This window comes from Eulemur rufifrons, chromosome 7 (assembly GCF_041146395.1).
Source record: "Eulemur rufifrons isolate Redbay chromosome 7, OSU_ERuf_1, whole genome shotgun sequence".
In the NCBI taxonomy this organism is placed as follows: domain Eukaryota; kingdom Metazoa; phylum Chordata; class Mammalia; order Primates; family Lemuridae; genus Eulemur; species Eulemur rufifrons.
In genome coordinates, this window is record NC_090989.1 from 148,691,847 (window position 1) to 148,712,601 (window position 20,755).

The 20,755-nt window shown below is 48.5% G+C and overlaps 1 protein-coding gene across 1 annotated transcript in view; it reads right to left on the reverse strand.

Annotated features, from left to right (window-relative positions):
- CCDC13 (coiled-coil domain containing 13) overlaps nucleotides 1-20,755 on the reverse strand; it is a 67,883-nt gene that overhangs the window by 25,280 nt on the left and 21,848 nt on the right. Inside the window, exons 2-7 of the mRNA XM_069473496.1 lie at nucleotides 14,320-14,546; nucleotides 12,258-12,406; nucleotides 7,880-8,022; nucleotides 7,238-7,327; nucleotides 3,193-3,309; nucleotides 1,875-1,979 (exon numbers count right to left, since the gene is read on the reverse strand). Coding sequence (XP_069329597.1) covers nucleotides 1,875-1,979; nucleotides 3,193-3,309; nucleotides 7,238-7,327; nucleotides 7,880-8,022; nucleotides 12,258-12,406; nucleotides 14,320-14,540 — 825 coding nt within the window. The 5' untranslated portion in view covers nucleotides 14,541-14,546. The remainder of the gene's footprint in view (nucleotides 1-1,874; nucleotides 1,980-3,192; nucleotides 3,310-7,237; nucleotides 7,328-7,879; nucleotides 8,023-12,257; nucleotides 12,407-14,319; nucleotides 14,547-20,755) is intronic.

The window sequence follows — 20,755 nt, forward strand, 5'->3', positions numbered from 1 at the left end:
CCGAGAAGCAGACACGTGGTCTGAGGGACCCGAGAGGAACAGGATGGGCAGGTCTTGGTACAAGGAAGACGTCTCGACCAGACAGACCACTTAAGACTGGGTGGGTCCTCAGGAGGTGGCGGCTACTTGCAGGGTACTGCCGAGGGAAGGCGGGTTTGGAAGCTGAGAGACTGGCTCGAGGCCTCGCTGACTGTGTGACTGCGCACAGGTTGCTTCTCAGTCCCCTCATCTGTAAAATGGGCCTAAGAGTACACCCTGCATCATGTCATGAGGATTCAGTGTCCCCAAGTTGCCTGGGTCTGGGAATCTTCCAAGATTCTTCTTGGAATGAAAACTCTTAGGGCTCACTCCAGACCAACAAATCAAAGCTTCAGGGGAAGATCCTTGGAATATGAATTTTAAACAAATGCTACAGATGATTTTTAGGATTGGGCAACTTTGAGAAATCCCAAGATGGTCCCCGTGAAGCCCCAACACAGCCTGGCCACAGGCTCTCAGTAAGTGGCAGGCAGACGTCATCCCACAGAACAATGCCTTCATCATGCTGGGGCTTAAGCAGTTAACTGCTAGGGTCCTTTCTACCCTGGTTTCCGTGTTGACTCGACCAAGTGACAGAACAAAGTTGGTACATCTGAGCCGTAAAGGAAGCAAAATTCACCAGGATCAGGGCCGAGGGCAGGAGCATTGCTTTGAAGGCACTTTTAGCGCCCTCGTGTGGCACAGTGTGGTAATTCCATTTCAGTGTTAACACAGTGTTGCGTTTACTCATTTAATATACAACTTAATAACAATAATAACTGATTTGTTGAGTGCTTATTATGGCCAGGCACTATTCTGGGTGCTTTGCAAATGTTATTTCATTTAACTCCATTTTACAGGTGAAGAGACGGAGGCACAGAGAAACGAAGTGATTTGCCTGAGGTCACAGAGCTAGACCAGCGGTCACATTCGAACTCAGATCTCTTGAACACCAAGACCACACACGGATCATCAATTACAGCTTTTTGGAGTTTTTTCCCCCTTTATGCTGGCTTCAGGGATCCCACGGGAGACCCTGAGGATAAAAGCCCCCCGGGAGCCCTGATCCTTGAAGTTCTGAGAATGAAGGTGATGTGTTTGGTGAATAGTGGAATGCACACACCTCCTCACGTGTTTCTCGTGTTTCTCGGTTTGGAGGCAAAAGGGGGAAATAATCGCAGCTAACCTCTGTCCAGTGCTTCCTCCGGGCCAGACGCCGTACTGCGTGCTTTACAGATACTGACTCATGCAGTTCTCCCCACAGCCTGGGGGCAGGTACTGTTATTGTCCCCCTTATGCAGATGAGGAGTCTGAGGCACAGAGAGGAAGGAATTTGCCTGAGGTCACAAGCTGGTGAGTGGAGAGCTGGGATTTGAATCTAAGCAGCCAGGCCTTGGAGGCCCCGCTCTCAGCCTCTTTTGGTATGCTCCCAGATACGTAAAAATACAGACGGAGACAAGGCTAAGCTTTTGTTGGGTAGTTAAAACTTTCAAAAAACTACAAGCATCTGGACAAAACTGGAAAAAGCCTACAACAGTCACGCAAATTTACAGAAACTAGGGGAAAAAATATGCCTGGAGTCAAATAAATCAAACCAAAGGCATTGGCATTTGTTAAGCTCCAGAGCCTGGCATGTGGTAAGTGTTATATAAGTGCTTCTTCATTAAATAACAAATTAAAATCAGGCTGGCTGGGGAGAAGGTAAAAACAACAGCCCTGCAAGCGTGTTCTGCAGGACCTAAAAGGTCTCTTTTGGGTTCTGTGTGCCTAAGTCTCTGATGTGGGGCAGGGCACGTCTCTCTGGGGCATTTTGAGTACTTTACTCAGGGTCAGGAGAAGTCTGATGACGTACTCACCTTGCTCTGCAGAACGAGAATTTGTTGAGCCCGACCCCTCCAGGTCCCTGGCGAGGACAGGAGCTGCTGGACATTGACGTCTTCTCCAACCTCACTGGCCAAAACCTGAGCAAGGCAGGGCGGTCAGTGCGGCCAGGGGAGAGGGCTCCACCCCACCCCTAATGCTGCTGCGCATTCACAGGCAGCGCTGGAGTTGTGGGGCCCCGAGGGCTCAGCCTTCACCTACACAATCTCCCTCCTGCCGCAGGGCACAGCCCTCAAAGATCAGTTTACCAGGTTCCAAGGGCAGCTCTCCCTGGGAAAGCAGCAAACACAACATCCCCACTATTTCTTGGCAATGCTTAGAGCAGCTGAGAAACTGCCAGCAATGCCCAGATAGGGGCCCTTGCTCTTCACATATTCTGGGCTGAGTGAACCCCTACGCTGACCAACACCTCCTTAACCTGTTCGCTTGACACCTGGAACTAACATAATTCTGGATGGCTACAGGAAGTATGTTGCCACAGGGCCTCGCCCCTGTGAAAAGCCAGGAACAAGTGGCCATGTGAGTGCAGCAAGAAGGAAGCTGTGGCATGTCAACTGGGGACACTGCAGATCAAGAGGGGCCCACCTTCGTGGCTGTGGAAGTGCGGCGTTCAGGCCCCACCCCAAGGCTTTGAGGCAGAAACAAGATACGCCAGCTTGTGACTCGGGCCCCTCTGAAGCCGGTCACAGAAACCTGATCCAGCATACCAAGCCTCTGGTGCTTGTTTCCACAATAGAACACTGTTTTGGAAATCTTGGCCCGTCTGAGCGGTTCCAGCAGGGAAGACAAATGCCAGAGAATTCACTATGTAAATAAAAATAAATAACATACCAGCTGGGCCTGTGTCCCAAATCTGAGCATTTTTTTGAAGGGGGCCTTTAGTACACAACCTATTCATTGTCTAACGTTACAGATAGCAGAGGGCAGGAGACAGGTTCGGCAGGCTTCCCAGTCCAAGGTGGCATATGAAGGGGACACTCAGGATCTACTGGGGCACAGGTGGTGCAGGGAAGGCTTAAAGGACCCTCCCTAGGTGGACAGCGCTGTCCCCTCAGCCCAGAGCTGGGCAGGCACCCTCAGGCAGCCAGCGACCCTGCTCACCAAATGGGTCTGTACCGAGGGCCGGTGGAAGGAAGTTACCAGATCTAGCGCCTGACCCAGAGCCAGCAGGATGTTCACAGGGCTGAGCACATGCTCGCTCTGCTCACTGAAGGGGACCCATTGTGCCAGCTGTGCTCTCCCCAGGCCCAGCCCCGGCCACGCAAGAAGCCCTGAGCCCTGGCTCTGAAAGACCTTCTGGGCCATCCGCAGCTCCTGCTTCACAGACTGGATCTGGTTGCGGAGGTCACTCATCTTCAGGTTGGTGGCCGCCAGCCTGTCCTGCAGGGCTTTCACCTCTGGGGTCTCCAGCTGGTTGGGAAGGACAGGAGAGAAAGCTGTCACTTGTTGTCTAAATAATAATCACAGCCCCCGTTTATCCAAGTATGTGCCAGGCACTGTGCTAAGTGCTTGGTGTGGAGTAACTCATTCAACCTTCACAAACCTTTGTGACATCGGTTCTACTGTCAGTCCCTTCTAGATGCAAATGGAGGCTGGTGGCAGGTAAGTCCCTTCAGCTTGGGCTACCTGGCTAGTAAAGGTGGAGGATGGATGTGAATCCTAGCAGCTCAACTTTGGGGCTGAGCCCTTTGCCAAGAGTGTTGTGCACACACTTGCGGATACACGGCTTGGCCACAGAGGTAAAGCACCTCCCAGACACTTCCTGGGTGTGGACCCTCTCCCTGTGCTCAGAGATCAGCATCATAGCTAATACATCTTCACTCAGAATAGAGAAGAAACTAGATCGTTCATGGAAGGCAGCCCTGGCTTGGCAGGAGGGCTACAGGACCACCCTAAATCAGGGCCTCCCTCTCCCGGAACTGTCAGCCCGAACCCTGGTCTCTGACAGCCGAGGGGCCTTGGGTTCCCCTTCCTGCCAGTGCTCAATGAACAGAAATAAGGATCCAGTTTAATCCCCAAATGCTCCATCTCTGTGGCTTGAAGAATTGCAGCATCCATGAAACCTGCCTATTTAAACTCTTAAGGATGTCTTTTTAAAAAAATAATGTCTGATTTAAAGTATCTGTATGCAAGTTTTTCTTAAATGGGCTGACCACTTCTCTGTCTTCAACAGACATTCCTGAGACTCCCAGAAATCTGGCATTAAAGGGACCTGCAAAGTCAGCCCATTCAAACCCCTTCCATAGCGATGAAGGTAAGGCCAGAGAGGGGAAGTAATTTGCCTTAGGGCACACAGCGGGTGACATAGGTGGGATTAGACCCTGGCCCTTCCCCTGCCCAGGCTGATTCCCCAACTTAAGCTGCTGCTCACGCTGGGCACCAAAGCAGCAGGAATGCTGGCTGGTGGGCTGGGCATCCCATCAGGCAATGACACTGACCCTCTGCTCCTGCCCAGCAGGCCAAGTGGGCTGGACTTCCAGGACACGGGGCCAGGAATACAGTGGCTTTCTCACCTTTCCTTAGCGGGCACAAACAGAACCTCCTGTGAATGCTAGTGTGAGAGACAGATCCAAGCAGACTGGGTCCGGGAAGTTCCATGGACTCCAGAGGCTCTGGGCAGCCCAGCTGAAAACCACTGGTTAAAGAAACCAGACATGGACACATGGTCCCAAAACCCTGGCCTCATCTAGTTTCCTCATCTACGGAATGGGTACAAAAATACTTCCCTGTCCTGCTTCCTCACGGCGCCACCATCAGGCTAAAGAGAGTAACCAGTGTAACCAAAATTTGCAAACTGGGAACTTACATGAAGCATAAGTACATCCTTTTATTAGCATATTTTTTTCTGTGTCTTTCCTCTTGTCTGCCATCCCTGTTCCCTGTTGGGGTCCTGTCTTGTCTCCTGCTAAATGTGTGGCTTTGAATCTGCCCTGGGGCAGGGAGCAACACCCCCCAGCCTGTCAGACCTTTGGTGCCGTGAGCCCCAGTGGCAACAGCTCATGTACTCCCACAGTGGTCGGCACCCCAGGGGGGAGTACACGGGCTTCCCATGTGGCTGCCGTGACGCTGTAGCATCTCTTTGGTCTGCTTAGAGTGTGGAAAGAGCGTTCGGATTTTATCTGGGTCTAGAACCCAGGCAATGATGTCCTCACCAAGCCTCATTTTCTCATCCGTAACATGGGGGTATAAGATGCCAACCTCCAGGGTTCCTATGAGGGTCGACAGGACATTGCATGTAAACCGTGCTGTCTGGGGCAGGTTCTGGCAGAGGGCAATGCCCTGGGTGGGCCTCGCCTGGGTGGACAGGTGGCAAAGGGGCTGCGGCCAGATGGTGCTCTGGAGAGGCCCGGGCCAGGCCCCATCCTCCCGGCCTGGGCAGCGGGGCTCACCAGACCTCCCAGCTGTTTCAGAGCTCTTTCTGCCCGAGTGAAATTCCACAGGCTTTGTGGAGGCCCTGGGCGTGGGCACACTCCTGTCACTCCCTCGGGCTATTTTCTTTGATGGAATAACTGAAATGCAGCCCATGGGGAGCAGATAATGCCGATGCCACTCATTCCACAGCCTCCTGAAACCCCACGCAGAGGGGAGGGTTTCAGCTGACTCCGGAATGTGCTTCGAAGGTCTGGGGCGGGAATGGGTGTTGGGGCTGCAGGCCTCTGGAGTGTGGCTTGGCGTGGGCCACGCTGAGCAGTCTAATGAGGGGGAACGTTGCTTTCGCTCCCGCTCTGATCAGAAGACGCCCGGGAAAACCTGTGGTGCCGATGAACTGAGACTTGCAGCCCATCACACGCTCTTTCATCAGAAACCTCCCAGGCTCCCTGTGGCCACAGAATAAAGTCAAAACTCCTGCTCCAGCTGCCATTTAAGGTCTCCCTCCGAGGGCGACCCCACCCCAGCTCTTTTCAGCTTATATTCCCTTTCTCCCCCCTGGGCTCTGGGCTGCCGCCAAATGTTACCCAGCTGCCACCTAGTTAAGCAAAAGGAATTGGGATGTTTAGTGCTTCCTGGTCTCTGCACCTGGGCTCACACTGTTCCTCCTGGAAGGCCCTTCCCCAGCTTCCGCTCCAGAAAGACCCACCTCAAGGACACCTTCCCGCACCCACTTACCAGCTGCCCCAGGTGGAGGGTGTGCTCCCTTTGTGAACTCAGCCCTGTGGCTGTCTCTGAAGGCCCCGTCCATATCCTTCCTTCAAATGGCTACTCATCCCCCGCCTTGGACTCCCTAAGGACAGAGCCCTTGTTTTTGATTCCCCGTGTCCCAGGTCTCAGAAAATTCCATTAGGCTCAGCAAGTGACTAAACAAGCAGTTTCCCATGCAAGGTAGCTCTAGTTAGGGATATGGAGGTGCTCAACACACTGAAGAAACCAGGGGCAGCTTAGCAATTGCCCCCCGGAGCCAAGAAAGGCCCTGAAGAACACTCGGTCCAGCCCCAGGGATGAGACAGGTTCACACAAGACTGGCCTTAAGGAGACATAGTCACCCCTGGAACCTCAGGGGTCCATCACTGCACACCGAGAACTGGGTTCTCCCCAAGACAGGCGAGGGCTGGGCTGGTCCAGTGGCGCAGGCAATGGGGAGATGGGGCTGGAAAAGGAGCCCTGAACTGGCAGTCCCGGGCTTGGCTCCTTCTGTCACCAACTGGCTTGGCTTAACAAGAAAACCCCTGGCAATGCCTCCTGGAATGTTCTGGAGACTCTGATGCTGTTTATTGTCTGGCCTGGGGACAAGCCAACCCACTGGGTCAGACTGCCTTCCTTTCATGGAGCTGCAGTCCTGCCTCCCGGGTTTCATGGACTACTCACTTGTTAGTAAAATGGGACCTGGGCCACAAGTCTCCATGCCCAGTAGTCACTTTTACTCTGTGGATTTGGAGCTCCACAAAAGGAAGACTCCTCACAGTATGAACTGCCCCATCAGGCAGTGCTCCCCTGGGCAGCAGCGAGCTCCCTGTCCCCGGGGTAAGGTGGAGGCTGGATGTCTCCCCAGTGAGGGTGCTGTGGAGGAGACGGCTGGGCTGAGAGCAGGCCAGCTGGACCAGGCCTTCCCTCCTGGTCCTGCAGTTCTAGGGTCTGGGGTTCTCAGGCTCCTCCTAGTTTACCTCTCTGGGGACTGAATCAGAGCCAGACCCTTCCTGGCCTCCACTAGGGCATTCCTGGGCTCAGGCCATAGACTCAGTATTGTTCCCTGTTCTGAGGATGCTGCGACAGTGGACAACAGGCCCCTGACTCAGCAATGGGGTGGGGTGGACCCCGAGCGGAGATACCTATACTCCTACAGAGGGAAGGCCCAGGCCAACAGCTGCCTCACAGACCTCCCAGCACAGAAGAGAATTCATACCAGGGTTCCATGTCCCATCTGGGCCCTCGGTGGCTTGGCTCCCGTGTCGGTGGCCCCCTTGGCTGGCAGCCTGGCCAGGGATGTCTGCAGCTGAAAAAGCAAACCTTGCACTTAATAGTTAATTCTCCTCAGCAACTGACCAGCGCAAGGGAAGTGCTCTGGTGCTGTTGGGTGTGTGGTTACCTATCATGGCGGTTTGTCCTTTCAGTTTCCTTTAGCATCATTAATGGAAGAATTTTCCTTTATAAACTGCTCTGGGATGGGAGAGGGTTGAACTGATTGTCTGGCCCACTCCCCAATCGCACTGTGAGAGCAGCCCAAGGATTCACTAACAGCTTAATAATAATAATGCTGTGGTCATCATCTGTCTCCTGGAGTTCCAACAACAGCCCAGGAGGTGGAGAATAAAGGAATTATAGATTTCAGGTTACAGACGAAGAGACAGGGTCTGAGACACTGAGAAGCCTATTGGAGGGCAACAGAATTGGATTTGAAATCCAGCACCTCCACATGCTGTGTGACTTGGGAAAGCTCCTTAGCCTTCCAGCCTCAGCTCGTGCAGCTATGTAAGGAGAAGCTAGGTAGGTTCCCTCTTGTATGTGCTGGAGTCCCCTCCACAGGAAGAATGACCAAGGCCCTCACTTCCCGCTCCAGCTGCTGGATGCGATTGGTCAGCTGCTTCATTTTGGTTTTCGCACCCTCTGACTCTGCCGTCAACACCCGGTTCTTTTTGGACAGCTCGACAATTTTGGTGGCAACCATATCACCAGCCATACCAGCTGTTCCTAAAATGAAAGAAACAGTGAGGTCAATTAAAAACACAGGCCTGCACATCAAACTCATGCCACACTGCTAACAACAGCACTGGGGTTTTTACAAGCCAAAGCTGCTTGGTGTGGACACTCACGAAGGGGCAGAGGCTCAGGAGGGTCACCATACACCTGGGAGTCCTGGGACCCAACTCTGATGAGTGGAAATGCAGCCACTAGGTTTAAGTATGTTCGAAGAAAATTATAAAACCAGAAAGCAGGTTTTTGATTCTGTGGAAGCAGGTTTAATGCTCCAGTGCTTTACGCCACCCCCAGGGGTAAGGTTATACATCCACGTCCTGTTCCCTCCAATTTTGCTGTGTCCTCCAGTAACTGGGGTGTAGTCCCCTCAATCCTTCTATGCCTGCCTGACTCTGGGCTCAGCCATGTGACTTGCTTTGGCCAATGGCATGCTAAGAGATAAGGTACAGGTAGAGGCTTAAAAAGCACCTGTGCAGTTCAACTCATTGTGTTTGCTTATGCCCTTTCCACAAGAAGAACACATCCAGGTCAGCTGGCTGCTCTCAAGAAGATGAAGAAGAAGAAGAAGAACAACAACAACAACAACAAGAGGAAGAAGGAGAAGAGCTAAAGGGTGGAACAAAGCTGAACCACCCCAGCCACGCCTGGCCCAGATCGGCCAAACCCAACCAACTCCCAGATATTTAAGCTAAATACATGTTTACTGCTGAATGCTGATGAGATTATGGGGTTGTTTCTTGTAGAGAATTCTGTGGTAACACCGAACCAATACTAATGCATACATTCATTTAGCAAATATTTACTGAGTTTCTCCCAAGTGCTGGACCTCTCGGTGTCAGGGATGAGTGGTGAGTAAAAAAGACTCCTGGGGTTTACATTCTAGTAGTGGAGACAGGTAATAAAAAAATCAAAGAACTAAATGTGTATTATAACTTCTAGGAGGAATAAGTGTCAGGAAATGAACAGAAGCTGGGCGAGGGGATGAGAGCGATGGGGGAGATGCTATTTTATAATAGAGGGAGTGGTCAGGAAAGGCCTCCCTGGGGAGAGAATGTGTGAACAGAAACCTGAATGAATGAAGTGAAGGCTCAAGCCATGAACAAGAGTGTTCTGAACTAGGAAGAGTGTTCTAGGCAGAGGCTGGGATGTGCTTGGAGTATCTGAGGAATATCAAGGGAAGGCGGCTGTGGGAGGGGTGGCTGGAGGGCTGGGAACGGGGAAGTCTCATGGGGTGGGGCTGCACTCAAGGCAGGCAGTGGAGCTAGCCCAGCGTGGCCACTGACGAGCTGGGTGACCTTGGCAGTCCCCTGCCCTCTCTGGAGTGGAGTTCCCCCATCTGTGCAAGGCAGACTTGGTGAGATGGTCTGTAAGTTCCCTGAAGGCTTCTGACACTTCAGCAGTGAGTAACCTGCAGTCCTACTTTTTAGCCTTACTTTTTTTTTTTTTTTTTTTTTGAGACAGAGTCTCACTCTGTCACCCTGGCTAGAGTGCAGTGGCGTCATCATAGCTTACTGCAACCTCAAACTCCTGGGCTCAAGGGATCCTCCTATCTCAGCCTCTAAAGTAGCTGGGACTACAGGCACGTGCCACCACATCCAGCTAATTTTTACTATTTTGTTGTAGAGATGGGATCTTGCTCTTGCTCAGGCTGGTCCCAAACTGCTGGCCTCAAGCAATCCTCCTGCCTGGCCTCTCAAAGTGCTAGGATTACAGGCATGAGCCACCACATCCAGCCTCTAGCCCTACTTTTTAATCTGACTGTGACATGCCTCAGAACAAGATGGAGGGTGATAACTGGTCTGGCAGAAAGCAGACAGAGGCACTTGATGGTTTCTCAATCACCTCCACCCAGGCTTGCTCCTGCCGGCCTGGGCGAGGCAGCGAGCAGGGCAACTAGGAATAGCAGCCCTGGGAGCCTCATGTCTGCTGCAGAGGACAAGGACACCCGAGAGAAAGGGCTCGGAACAACTGGGAGCATCTAGAGGGCAGGTACCATTCAGCACCAAGATGGCACACTTGGCTCCTTGAATAGGCTACGTGGGAGGAAAGCTATTAAGGGACCACTGGGAAAATCATCAACGCTAGCAGTTAAAGAAACACAATTTCAGCAGATGTTCTGGTTCTGGTTAAGACGGAGTAAACACACTCCACCCTGTCTCTCCCACTGAGTGCAACCTAAAACCCTGGACGGGATGTGCGGAGCAGCCGTCTGAGGGTGCTGAAAGTAAATATTAGCAAGTATAGTGGGGAAGGAAACCAGACCTACAAGTACAAATGGGCCAGTGGTGCAGTTCCTGGATTGGGATTTCCTCCCAGGACTCAAAAACAGCACAGATTCTCGAACTAGCCATCAGAAAGAGGTCCAAGAGAAGGCGTCTCTGGTCCAAAAAGCAGGAAGGGTGTCCCAGACAGAAGGGGGGACATCCTCTTTCTTTTTTCTTATTCCCTCCCAGCCCTGTCTCCAGGCAAGCCCACTCTTGAAGCTGCAACCCTGTGCTGAGTGGAGGCAGCAGTGAAGGGGTGGGCACAGAAATGCAAATATCTGGATAACTGTAATGGACTATTTTTGCCTCTTTAAGTACTTTAAAATATGTAGAATGGTTGAAAGCAAAAATTATAACATTGTCTGATGGGATTTTCAATAGATAGATGTAATGCATATAAAAACTGCAATATAAGGGGGAGGCAAAGGGTGGTGAAATTTCTACATTCCACTGGAAGCAGACTACATTCCACTTCACATAGACTGCAAAAAGGTCTGTATTTTGTAATCACCAAAAAATTGTACAAAGAAATATAGTAAACAAATAAAAAACTGGAGCCATCACTAAAAATCCAGCCAAAGAAAACCAATCCATCAATATGAGTAGCCTGTCACTTGTGGCATCGCTTAAAAACATAAATGGGCCAGTCAGACTTTTCTCTCCAAACGTGGGGTTGGAAATCAGAAACGGTGACTTCAGAGTGAGGACTGGGTTTAAGTGGTTTTCAGGGAGAGTGAGGGTTGGCAGTCAGATGAGGCCATGAACAAGTCTGTAAATTAGCAGAGACAGCAAGAGACAGAGAACAACAGGCGAGGCTGGGAGGAGGGAGCAGCCCCAGGTCCGGCTCTCAGGTCTGCCGGGTGGAGATGTATCTCTGGCTCCCCCTGGAGCCCAATAGCTTCTCTGCAGCTTACGAACGTGCAAGCTGCCCAGCTTCCACAGCTGCACCCTCAGCCAGGCTCACAACACAAAGCCTTGTCTTCAGTGTGGTTTTTGTGTTAGAAAAGGCCAAGGAATGGAGGGAGGTGCATTAGGCCACCAAGAGCCTTTAGGATACCAAATTCCCCTTGCTTTTTAACCCAGCACTGACTGATGGGAGCTTTGGTCCTTTGGCTATACCTGCCCTCGAAAGCATTTACTCTCAGGGGGGGACACTCTGGCAGATGCTGGGTCAGCCCTGTTGCTCTCTGTGGTTGATGACATCTACTTTCTGGTTTATTGGCCCCCTGGGGATTTCTCAACTGGTGTACACGTAGCAGAGCACAATCAGGGCCACGCTTCCCACCAGATCCGCAGGACCAAAGTCAAACTCATAACCACAGAGCCAATGTCCAGCTCACACCCTCAGGGCTAAGGTCATTGTCCAGCTCACACCCACAGGGCCAAGGTCATCCCTAGGCTCACAAAACCAAGGTCCTCACCAGACTCATGGGGTCAAGGTCTCCACCAACAGAGCCAATGTCCAGCCTAACCCCTGCTGAGAGTGGCTGGGTCCCAGGAAATCCTCCTAGAACAGGTGACTTCCCTCTTTTCCTCTACCCTTCTAGAGCAGCAACAGCAGGTGCTGTAGAGTTGACATCTGCCTCTACTGGGGCTTTTTTAATGTCTATGACATCTGAGCCAAAGCACCAAGAGGAAATGGATCCTGCCAGCCCACTGAACATGCTGCAAGCGTGACGGACAACCCTTGTCACCCAGTTGGGTCACCAGCATTGCCTGCGATGCTTGTCTGCTGCCTCTACTGTCCCTGCTGTTCCCTGTGCTCCCATTTCCTGGTGTGCTGGCCCCCCTGGGCCTGCTCTCTTCCTCTACCTTCTCCCTCACTGCCAGGATTCACCTGGACAAGCTTGACCACAACTGACCTTTGGCACTCTCTCGGGCACCTGCCCTCTGGAACCTGCTGTCTGCCCTGCCTGAAGTCCCTGGACTGCAAGGCCAGGACTGTCACAACAATGGTGGAGCTACCTGTGAAGGCAAGTCTGTCCTCTTCTATTTTCTTTTTGAGGTGTTTGATTTCAAAATCCCTTTCCTTCAGCAGCTTATACAGTCTCCCATTCTCATCGACTGTTTCCCTGAGCTCACCTCGAAGCTGTTCGATCTCGTCTTCAAGCACCCTACAAGGCAAAGGCGGAATTACTGCTCCTTCGCGGCGACAGGTGGGCAGGGGTCAAGCTTCCACTGCCCAGCTTTGCTGTACCTGGGTTGGGCACTAGGTGGTGATAAAAACTGGTTTGTGCAGAAAAGGAAAGAGAAGTTAAGGGAACAGATGAGCAGATTTTAACACACTGTTCTCAGAACCGAGGGATTAAGCACACAAACGTGCGAGTATAAAAGGAGAAAGAAAGTTTGAATAACATTGTTTATTAGCTGGCTTCAACAGAGGGCTACATAAAACCCCCACTCAGAGAATTCATACTACTTTCAAGTACCTGTAGGACATGCATAAAAATGTATTTATTATAGGGTACAAAGACAATCTTAGCACACTGCAAATAATGATATTATACAGACCATATTTTCTAATGGTAATTGACTAATATTAGGAATCAGTAATTTAAAAATAGAAAAAAATAAAATAAATAAAACTCAACCCCCATTATATATTTGGAAATAAAACTCAACCCCCATTATAAGTTTGGAACTAAGAAAATGCACACTCCTAAATTATTAATGGGTTAGGAATAAATTATACGTGTTATAAAGCATTTAGAATTGATTGACCACAGAAGTTATATCAAAACTTGTGAAATGCAACTATAATTAAGGCCATAAATTTCCTTCTATCACTTTAGCTGCATTTCACAAGTTTCGTTATAGTTTCTGTGGGGGTGTGTGTGTGTGTGTGTGTGTGTATTAAAAGACAAAATAAGAATTTTCTAAGCCTTAAGTCGAGGCTAGTTCTCTAGGTTTCAGGTAAATCTGACAAAACATTAGAACAGGTAGTTGATTTTATATATTACAAGTTGTCTTGTGAAGCTCTTTTCAGAACTTTAAGACATGAGGAACCCATGATTGATGGGTCTGTGATCACTTCTATGTTAGGCATAGAATAGGCTCCCTGGAGACAACTGCTTGAGAACTAAATAAGTTATAGGTAACAGTAATTATTAGGTAACAGTTATTATTATTGTTGTTGTTATAATTATTTCACCAATGGCTTAAGTCTCTGCCAATTCCAGTTTCTCTGATTTGGGGATAGGACATTTGGAAACAGGTCTGGGGTTAAGTTAGAGCTAATATTTAGGAGTCATATAAATTTTTTCAATTATCGAGAAATCTTTTTTTCCAATTAGCATTTTAAGCAGAACATGTTGAAAACTGAGACACCATAAAAAGTAGAATTTGAAGATGGAGAAAATAGATTCTGGGCAAAACCAAAAGCAAAGAGACAGTTCAAAACATGTTGTGATTTTTTTTTTTTTTTTTTTTTTAGCAAAATGACTAGTAGAAGATTTTGTTTCAATACAGACTCCTGCTTCTAAAAACCAGCATAAATCCATATGTATCTGTGTAACATTGTTGAATTTAGAACAAAGTGAGAAGATTCTGGACTCCTTTCAACTTTTCCACCAACTATAAAAAATCCACCGAGAGCTTCTTTAGGACAGAGTATGTTTATGTGTTATTATATGTCAGAAAAGGGAAACTGGCGCAGGGGAATGATCCCAGATGAGATTTGGGGCAATGATCATCTAATGATCATCTATTGATTTGGAGCCAACCAGCTTGGAAACCCAAACACAGTTTTCATGAAAGAGAGACTGAAAAAGAAAATTCAAGCAAATAAACTATAGTTTGATGAGTTTAAATTTTTCAATTTGACTTTAAATAATTTTTAAAAACATATCAAATTATGTCCATAGGAGCACAGATCTGTAAGATGCAAGAGTCTTCTTCAATAACTTTTGTGTCAAAACTTCTCTCAATGTATAAACCCACATCTAGTCAACCCATGTCTCCAGCCATTTCTCCCCCTGCTTCTCTACCTTTCTGCAATGCCCCTGGAAGAGGTCAAACGTGAATTTACCTCTGCTCAAAGCTGTTTTTTGAGTTTTGCTCCCCTGCCTGGAGAAGGCTGAGGCCATCTGAGACCTCCAAAGGCTCTTTTTGGTCATCAACGTTGCTTTTGAGGCTCAGTTCCTTTTCCTTCTTTCTCTCCATCTGCTTCTGCAACCTTTTGTGCTGCATCTCCTGCATCGCCTTGAACTGGAGCCGCAAAGTGTCCTGTGAGCCTTCGTCAGCTGCCATCTTGCCCTAGGAGTCAGAAAAGCAGCCTGAGCTAGAGCAAACTCCACACAGAGTGCTCAGCAGTCAGTCCTGCCTGCAGCCCCCAACCCCGGGAGTTTACTAGCTTTGCGTTGTGTCCATGCCCCACCCTCACTTCAAATCATTTGAAAGCCAAAGCTGAGCTGAGCATCCTCTCCCACCCCTGAACATGCCACTAACTGCATATGGCATCAGAATACTCTCCATCACTCAGACTCAACACTTGAGCCTTGCCTGTTCCTTAAATCAGTGGCTCTCAACTGTGGCTGAACTTAGAACCCCTTAGGAACTCCTACAATATAATAATGCCTGGGCTCACCCCCAGACCAACTAAATCCCACTTTCTAGGAATAAGGCTTGGATATCATTACTTCTTTTTCTTTTTAAATTGAGGTACAGCTGACATACAGTAAAGTGCATAAATCCTGAGCATACAGCTCAGTGAATATTCCCACAGATACACACCCCTGTGGTGACCACTCAGATCAAGGTATAGGGCACTTGGTATAGTCCCCGAGCAGGCTACTTTGTACCTCTTCCAGGAAATTATCCCCAAGGTGACCATTATTCCGACCTCTGCCATTGAAGATGAGTTTTGTCTGCTTTTTTTTTAATCAGCTCTATTGAAGTATAATTTATGTACAATAAAATACTCTCTATGTGTACAAATGACTTTTGACAAATATTTTCACTTGTGTAAACCACCACCACATCATGAAATAACACTTTCATCGCCCCAAAAAGCTCCTTTTTGCACCTTTTGCAGTCAGTCTCCCTGTCAGTCCCAATGCTAGGCAAACTCTGGTCTGTTTTTGTTCACTACAGTTTTGCCTTTTCTAGAATTTCATTTAACTGGAATTATATAGTAGTTAGTCTTTTGTGTCTGGCTTTTTTGCTCAGCACTTCCTTTTTGAGATTCACCCTATTGTTGCATGTATCATTAGTTCATTCCCTTTTATTGCTGGGGAATATTACATCGTATAGATAAACCACTGTTTGCTTATACTTTCACCTGCTATTGGACACCTGAGCTGTTTCCAGTTTGTGCTATTATAAATAAAGTCATTATGAACATGCATGTATAAGAAAGTATTTGTGTAAATGTACGTTTTTATTTCTCATGGGTGAATACCTAGAAGGGAAAATGCTGGGTTATATGTAAATTTATGTTTAACTTTGTAAGAAATTGCTAAACTGTTTTCCAGAGTGCCTGTTCCATTTTACATTCCCACCAATATGTGAGAGTCTCAGTGGCCCCATCCTTGCCAACACTTAGTATGGTCAGTCCAAATCGTAGTCTTTCTCATTGGTATGTAATAGCATCTCAATGTGGGTTTTTTTTTTTTTTTTTTTTGAGACAGGGTCTTGCACTGTCGTCCAAGCTAGAGTACAATGGTGCAATCATAGCTCACTGCAACCTCAAACTCCTGGGCACAAGCAATACTCCTGTCTCAGCCTCCTGAGTAGCTAGGACTACAGGCACACATCACCATGCCAGGCTAATTATTAATTTTTGTAGAGATGGGTCTCACTATGTTGCTCAGGCTGGTCTCAAACTCCTGGCCTCAAGCAGTCCTACCACCTCAGCCTCCCAAAGTGCTAGGATTACAGGCACTCACCGCCACAGCCCACCTCAATGTGGTTTTAATTTGCCTTTCTCTGCTGACTAGTTATGTTGAGCATCTTTTCATGTGCTTACTGGCCATTTGTAGATCTTCTTTTGTGGTGTGTCTATTCACATTTTTGCCCATTTTTAATTGCATTGTCTTATTACTGAGTGGTCAGAGTCCGTTATACATTCTTGATGTTTTGTCTGTTTGAATTTCACATAAATGGAATAATAGAGCACAGACACTGGAATTTTTAAATGCCTCCCACAAGATTTCAAAGTGTAGCCAGTGTTAAGCATCCTTGCCTTAAACCAACCTCAAGCCACATCATCCACCTAACATCTGATTAATCATAAATCTTGTCCTCAAATCTGTCCCCATACCTCCATTCCCACTGACAGTGCTCCCATTGCCATGCTCACAACCACCACAGGGCATTTGCACTTGCTGGTGCCTCTCCCTGGAATGTCTTCTCCCCGACATCCACCTCACTCATTTCCTCTCAAATGTCACTTTATCAGAGGCCTTCCTCACACCCTACTGTAGAAAGGCATCCCTGCCTTCACTCCCCACACCTTTTTCCTCTTTTATCTTCCTCTGTAGCATGCAGCGTCACCTGACACGTTATGTATTTATCTGTTGACTTGTTGATTGCCTCTGTCCCTCCCCACCAGCTTCACAACAGCAGGCACTGAGTGTTGTTCACGGCTGCATCCTCAGTGCCTGCAACCCAGGGCCTGGTATGTCGCAGACATGAAATGAATACTTGGTGAACAAATGATGATGGTTCTGTCCCCAGGTCTCATCAAACAGGCCCCTGCTGCCCTCGCTGCCCCCGCTCCTCCTCCTTACCCATGTGCAGTCCAGCCTGCATTCACTGAGGGACTAGTTTCCCTGAAGCACGGCTCTAGGCCCCTGTGCCAAAAGCTTCAGCAGACACCCATTAGTCACAAAACCAAGTCCAACTGCATTAAAGGATTTGGGGGATTTGGCCTCAGTCTCTCCTGCTAGTCTGTTTTCTCTTTCACAATGCTGAGTTCTAGCTAATTTTGTCAACTTGCTCCTCTTTCCCTAAACCTCCCTCTCCCCCAAGACTTAAATCTTGCTGGTCCTCCCACGCCAGTGTGAATACCATGGTCCTTTCCTGACCCCCCAGCAGGAATACTGTCCCTGCCCAAACACCCTCAACTGCTCTATCTAGACCTTCCTACTGTACGTATCTCTACCTTGACCACATGGGTAGTCCCAGAGCCTGTACCCAGTGGCTCTAAAACTTGTCGCAATATTGAATCCCAAGGGATACAATCTAAAAATACTGATGCCCAGGCCCCACCCGCTAGAGAATTTAATTTAATTAGTCTGGAGGGGACACCAGGCATGGGGCTGTTTAAGTGGTGCCCAGGTGGTTCTAATGTGCTGTGGACTGAGCCATGAGTCAGACAAAAGTCAAGCAAAAGCAGGAGCTGGTGTTATGCTGGAGCTCCTTACCCGGTAGCTCTGCTCTCTCTACCGTAAAGAATTAACTCAGGAAGTCCGGGTTGTCCACACCCTGAACATTCCAAAGAAAGGTGTGGCACTTGACCTGTCCCTAAGTGATCTAAGACCTTGGACTATTCCTCCTGATATGTTTGTCTTTCTTCATCTGTGGGCCTTGGACCCCCATACATGGTATCAACTTGACCTCTAGAGGGGCTGGAGATTGAGTGACTAAGGTCAACCATGCCTATGTGACCATCTCCCAGTAAAAACCCTGGACACCAAGGCTCAGGTGAGCTTCCCTCATTGGTGACACTCAGTGTGTGCTGCCACACATTGTTTCTGGGAGAAGTAAGCACTGTCCACATGACTCCACTGGGAGAGGCCAACGGGAAGCTTGTGCCTGGTGTCTCCTGGACTCTGCCCTGTGTGCCCCTTCTTTGCTAATTTTGATCTGTATTATTTCATTGTAATAAACAGTAACTGTGAGTGCAATGGCTTTTCTGAGTTCTCTGAGTTCTAGCAAATCATTAAAACTGACAGTGGTCCCAGGGACCCTCAAACTACAGGAACTCCCGGACTCTTCTGCTGAATGTGTAACAGCCATAGCCACCACAGGGTCTCCAAAAAGACGGGATACACAAGGGTATAATGTGACTTAATTGGACTCTGTGTTTTAAATTTAGGCAGGGTCAACAAACCTTTCCTGTACAGGGCCAGACAGTAAATATTTTAGGCTTTTGGGCCATATGAATTCTGTCATAACTACTGCTCTACCACTGTAGCAGAAAGTAGCCAGAGACATATGTACGTGGCTGTGTTACTGTCTAACACTTATAACTTATATAAGTGATATATATTTATTGGCTTATAACTTTTATAAGCCAATAAATGAAACTTTATTACCAAAACAGGCAGTGTGCTGGATTTAGACTGTAGGTCATTAGTGTGCCAACCCAATTTAGAGGAATTTCACCTGAAAAGCTGTCTAGAGATTGAAGAAAACCCTATTGAGGCTATTATGTGAAAGTGTAACTAACACAGTTTAAAAATAAACTTATCCTGTGATTCCCTCCTTTTTGGAGATTATAAAAAGGACAAACATATTCTTCACTTTCTAAACCGGGTTACCTTGGAGAATGAAAGGAAGAGCTATTAATAACCATTCTGGGTCGACAGTGAGTCAGGAAAACAAACTGGAGGCTGTGACCAGCACATAAAGCAGCAGTTCTCACTGGATCTCCCAGTGGGTCACACTGGGATCACCTGGGGAGCTCTAAAGATACTGACACCCAAGCAGCATGCCCAGGGATCCTGATGTCATTGGTCAGGGCACAGCCTGGCATCGGATGCTGCTGGTCTGGGCTACCGCATGGGTGGCCTGCCCTGAGCCAACATAGCACCTGCGTGGGCTTGGCTTTCTGCCACCTGTGTGTGTCTAAAAAGTTTCTAGACCTCTCTGGGCCTCAGTCCTTTCTTCAATAAGCAGGAGATGATGACATGGAGGCCATGGATGTGCTGTGAATGCCAAATGCAAAGGGCAGTATGAAAATACTTTGTCATCTATGGATTGATAGAAACAAAAATTATTTTCTTCCTTCCTGTTGGTCTCTCTTGAGGACTCCCTTCCCCCTCTTCCTTGCTGTCCCTCACAGTGATGCTTGTGACCCACCAGCAGAAAGCCTTCCTGGTTGCCGGGCCCACAGTGACCAAGCCCCACAACACACCTGCCTCTCGCCTCTGCACCTACTGCCTTTACATCACAAGGTCACCTCCTCTGCACCTCATTCCCTGTCTGCTCCAGAGCTGTCCTCCCAGTGCCTCTCCATCTCTCTAGCCACCCTAGCATGCTGGGTCCTGCCTTTGTCCCTCTAATCCCAATGACCATCTGAGACTTTTCTAAAACCAGATCTAAGTGGCGCCTGCTCTGCAAGACCCTGCCAGGATTCACAGGGGGCACTCGGGCTGGCCCAAGGCTGTATCCATCTGTTAGAAGAAAAACTTTAGACCAATTAAATTTAACAGAGTTTAATTGAGCAAAGAATGATTGGCAAATCGGGCAGCCCCCAGAACCAGAATAGATTCAGAGTGACGCCAGGGCTGCCACATGGTCGGATAACATTTATGGACTGGAAAAGGAAAGTGATGTTCAGAAAACTGAAGTGAGGCACAGAAACAGCTGGGATGGTTACAGCTCAGCACTTGCCTTCTTTGAACACGGTTTGAACAGTTGGCCACCTGTGATTGGTACAAGAGGAGGTTACAGTCTGTTCACACATCCAGTTAGGTTACAGTTCACTATGTACAGAGAAACTGTTAGGCCAAACTTCAAATATACAAGGAGGCAACTTTAGGCTAAATTTAACACATCCCACGGGCATTTCTGTTTGACTCATAGAATGCTATGTTAGGATTTGAATTTGCTGCCAACATTGAAAGACTTTTAGATTTCAATTAAATACAGATTTCCAGCCTCTTTTGTAAAAGTTTACAGAGCTGGCAATGCTGGGCCCGCTGTCCCACATGGACAGCAGCTGCAGGGCAGAGGAAGTCCCCTCTGGGCTGGGTGTGTTCTTTCCATTCAACCCCTGTCCCTGCCACTTCCAGATGCTGCAGTGGGCACATCAGCTGCCCATTACCATTGCACGTAAGTGTTGTTTTTTTCCTTATACCTGCTGAATTCACCCACTTTCATTTCCCATAAACCCCTGCAGATGTTTGGGTTTGTGACTCCAGCTAAGGATTAAACCTGCAGGCATCTCAGAGGCTGGCTTCAGCCACTCCAAGCCTGGGATGCCTTCATCCCCAGGCCTCCCCGCCCCAGCCCTTTGCCTTCCCACTAACTCCCGCTTGGCCTTTAGGATTCCCCACAGGGCACTCTGTGGACTCCCACAATCACTAGGGCATCCCTTGATCTCATGTATTATAATGATCTATGATTTTATTACATTCTTCCCTTTACAAACAGACCTCTTAAGGGCAGGGGTCTCATGTTTTATTCATTGATTAATTCTCAGCATCTTTTTCAGAATAGGGCTTCAATTAATGTTTGTAAGAATATCACTGAATGAAGGAGCACAGTAACTCATAAAGCTTTTTTCCTTTTCTACT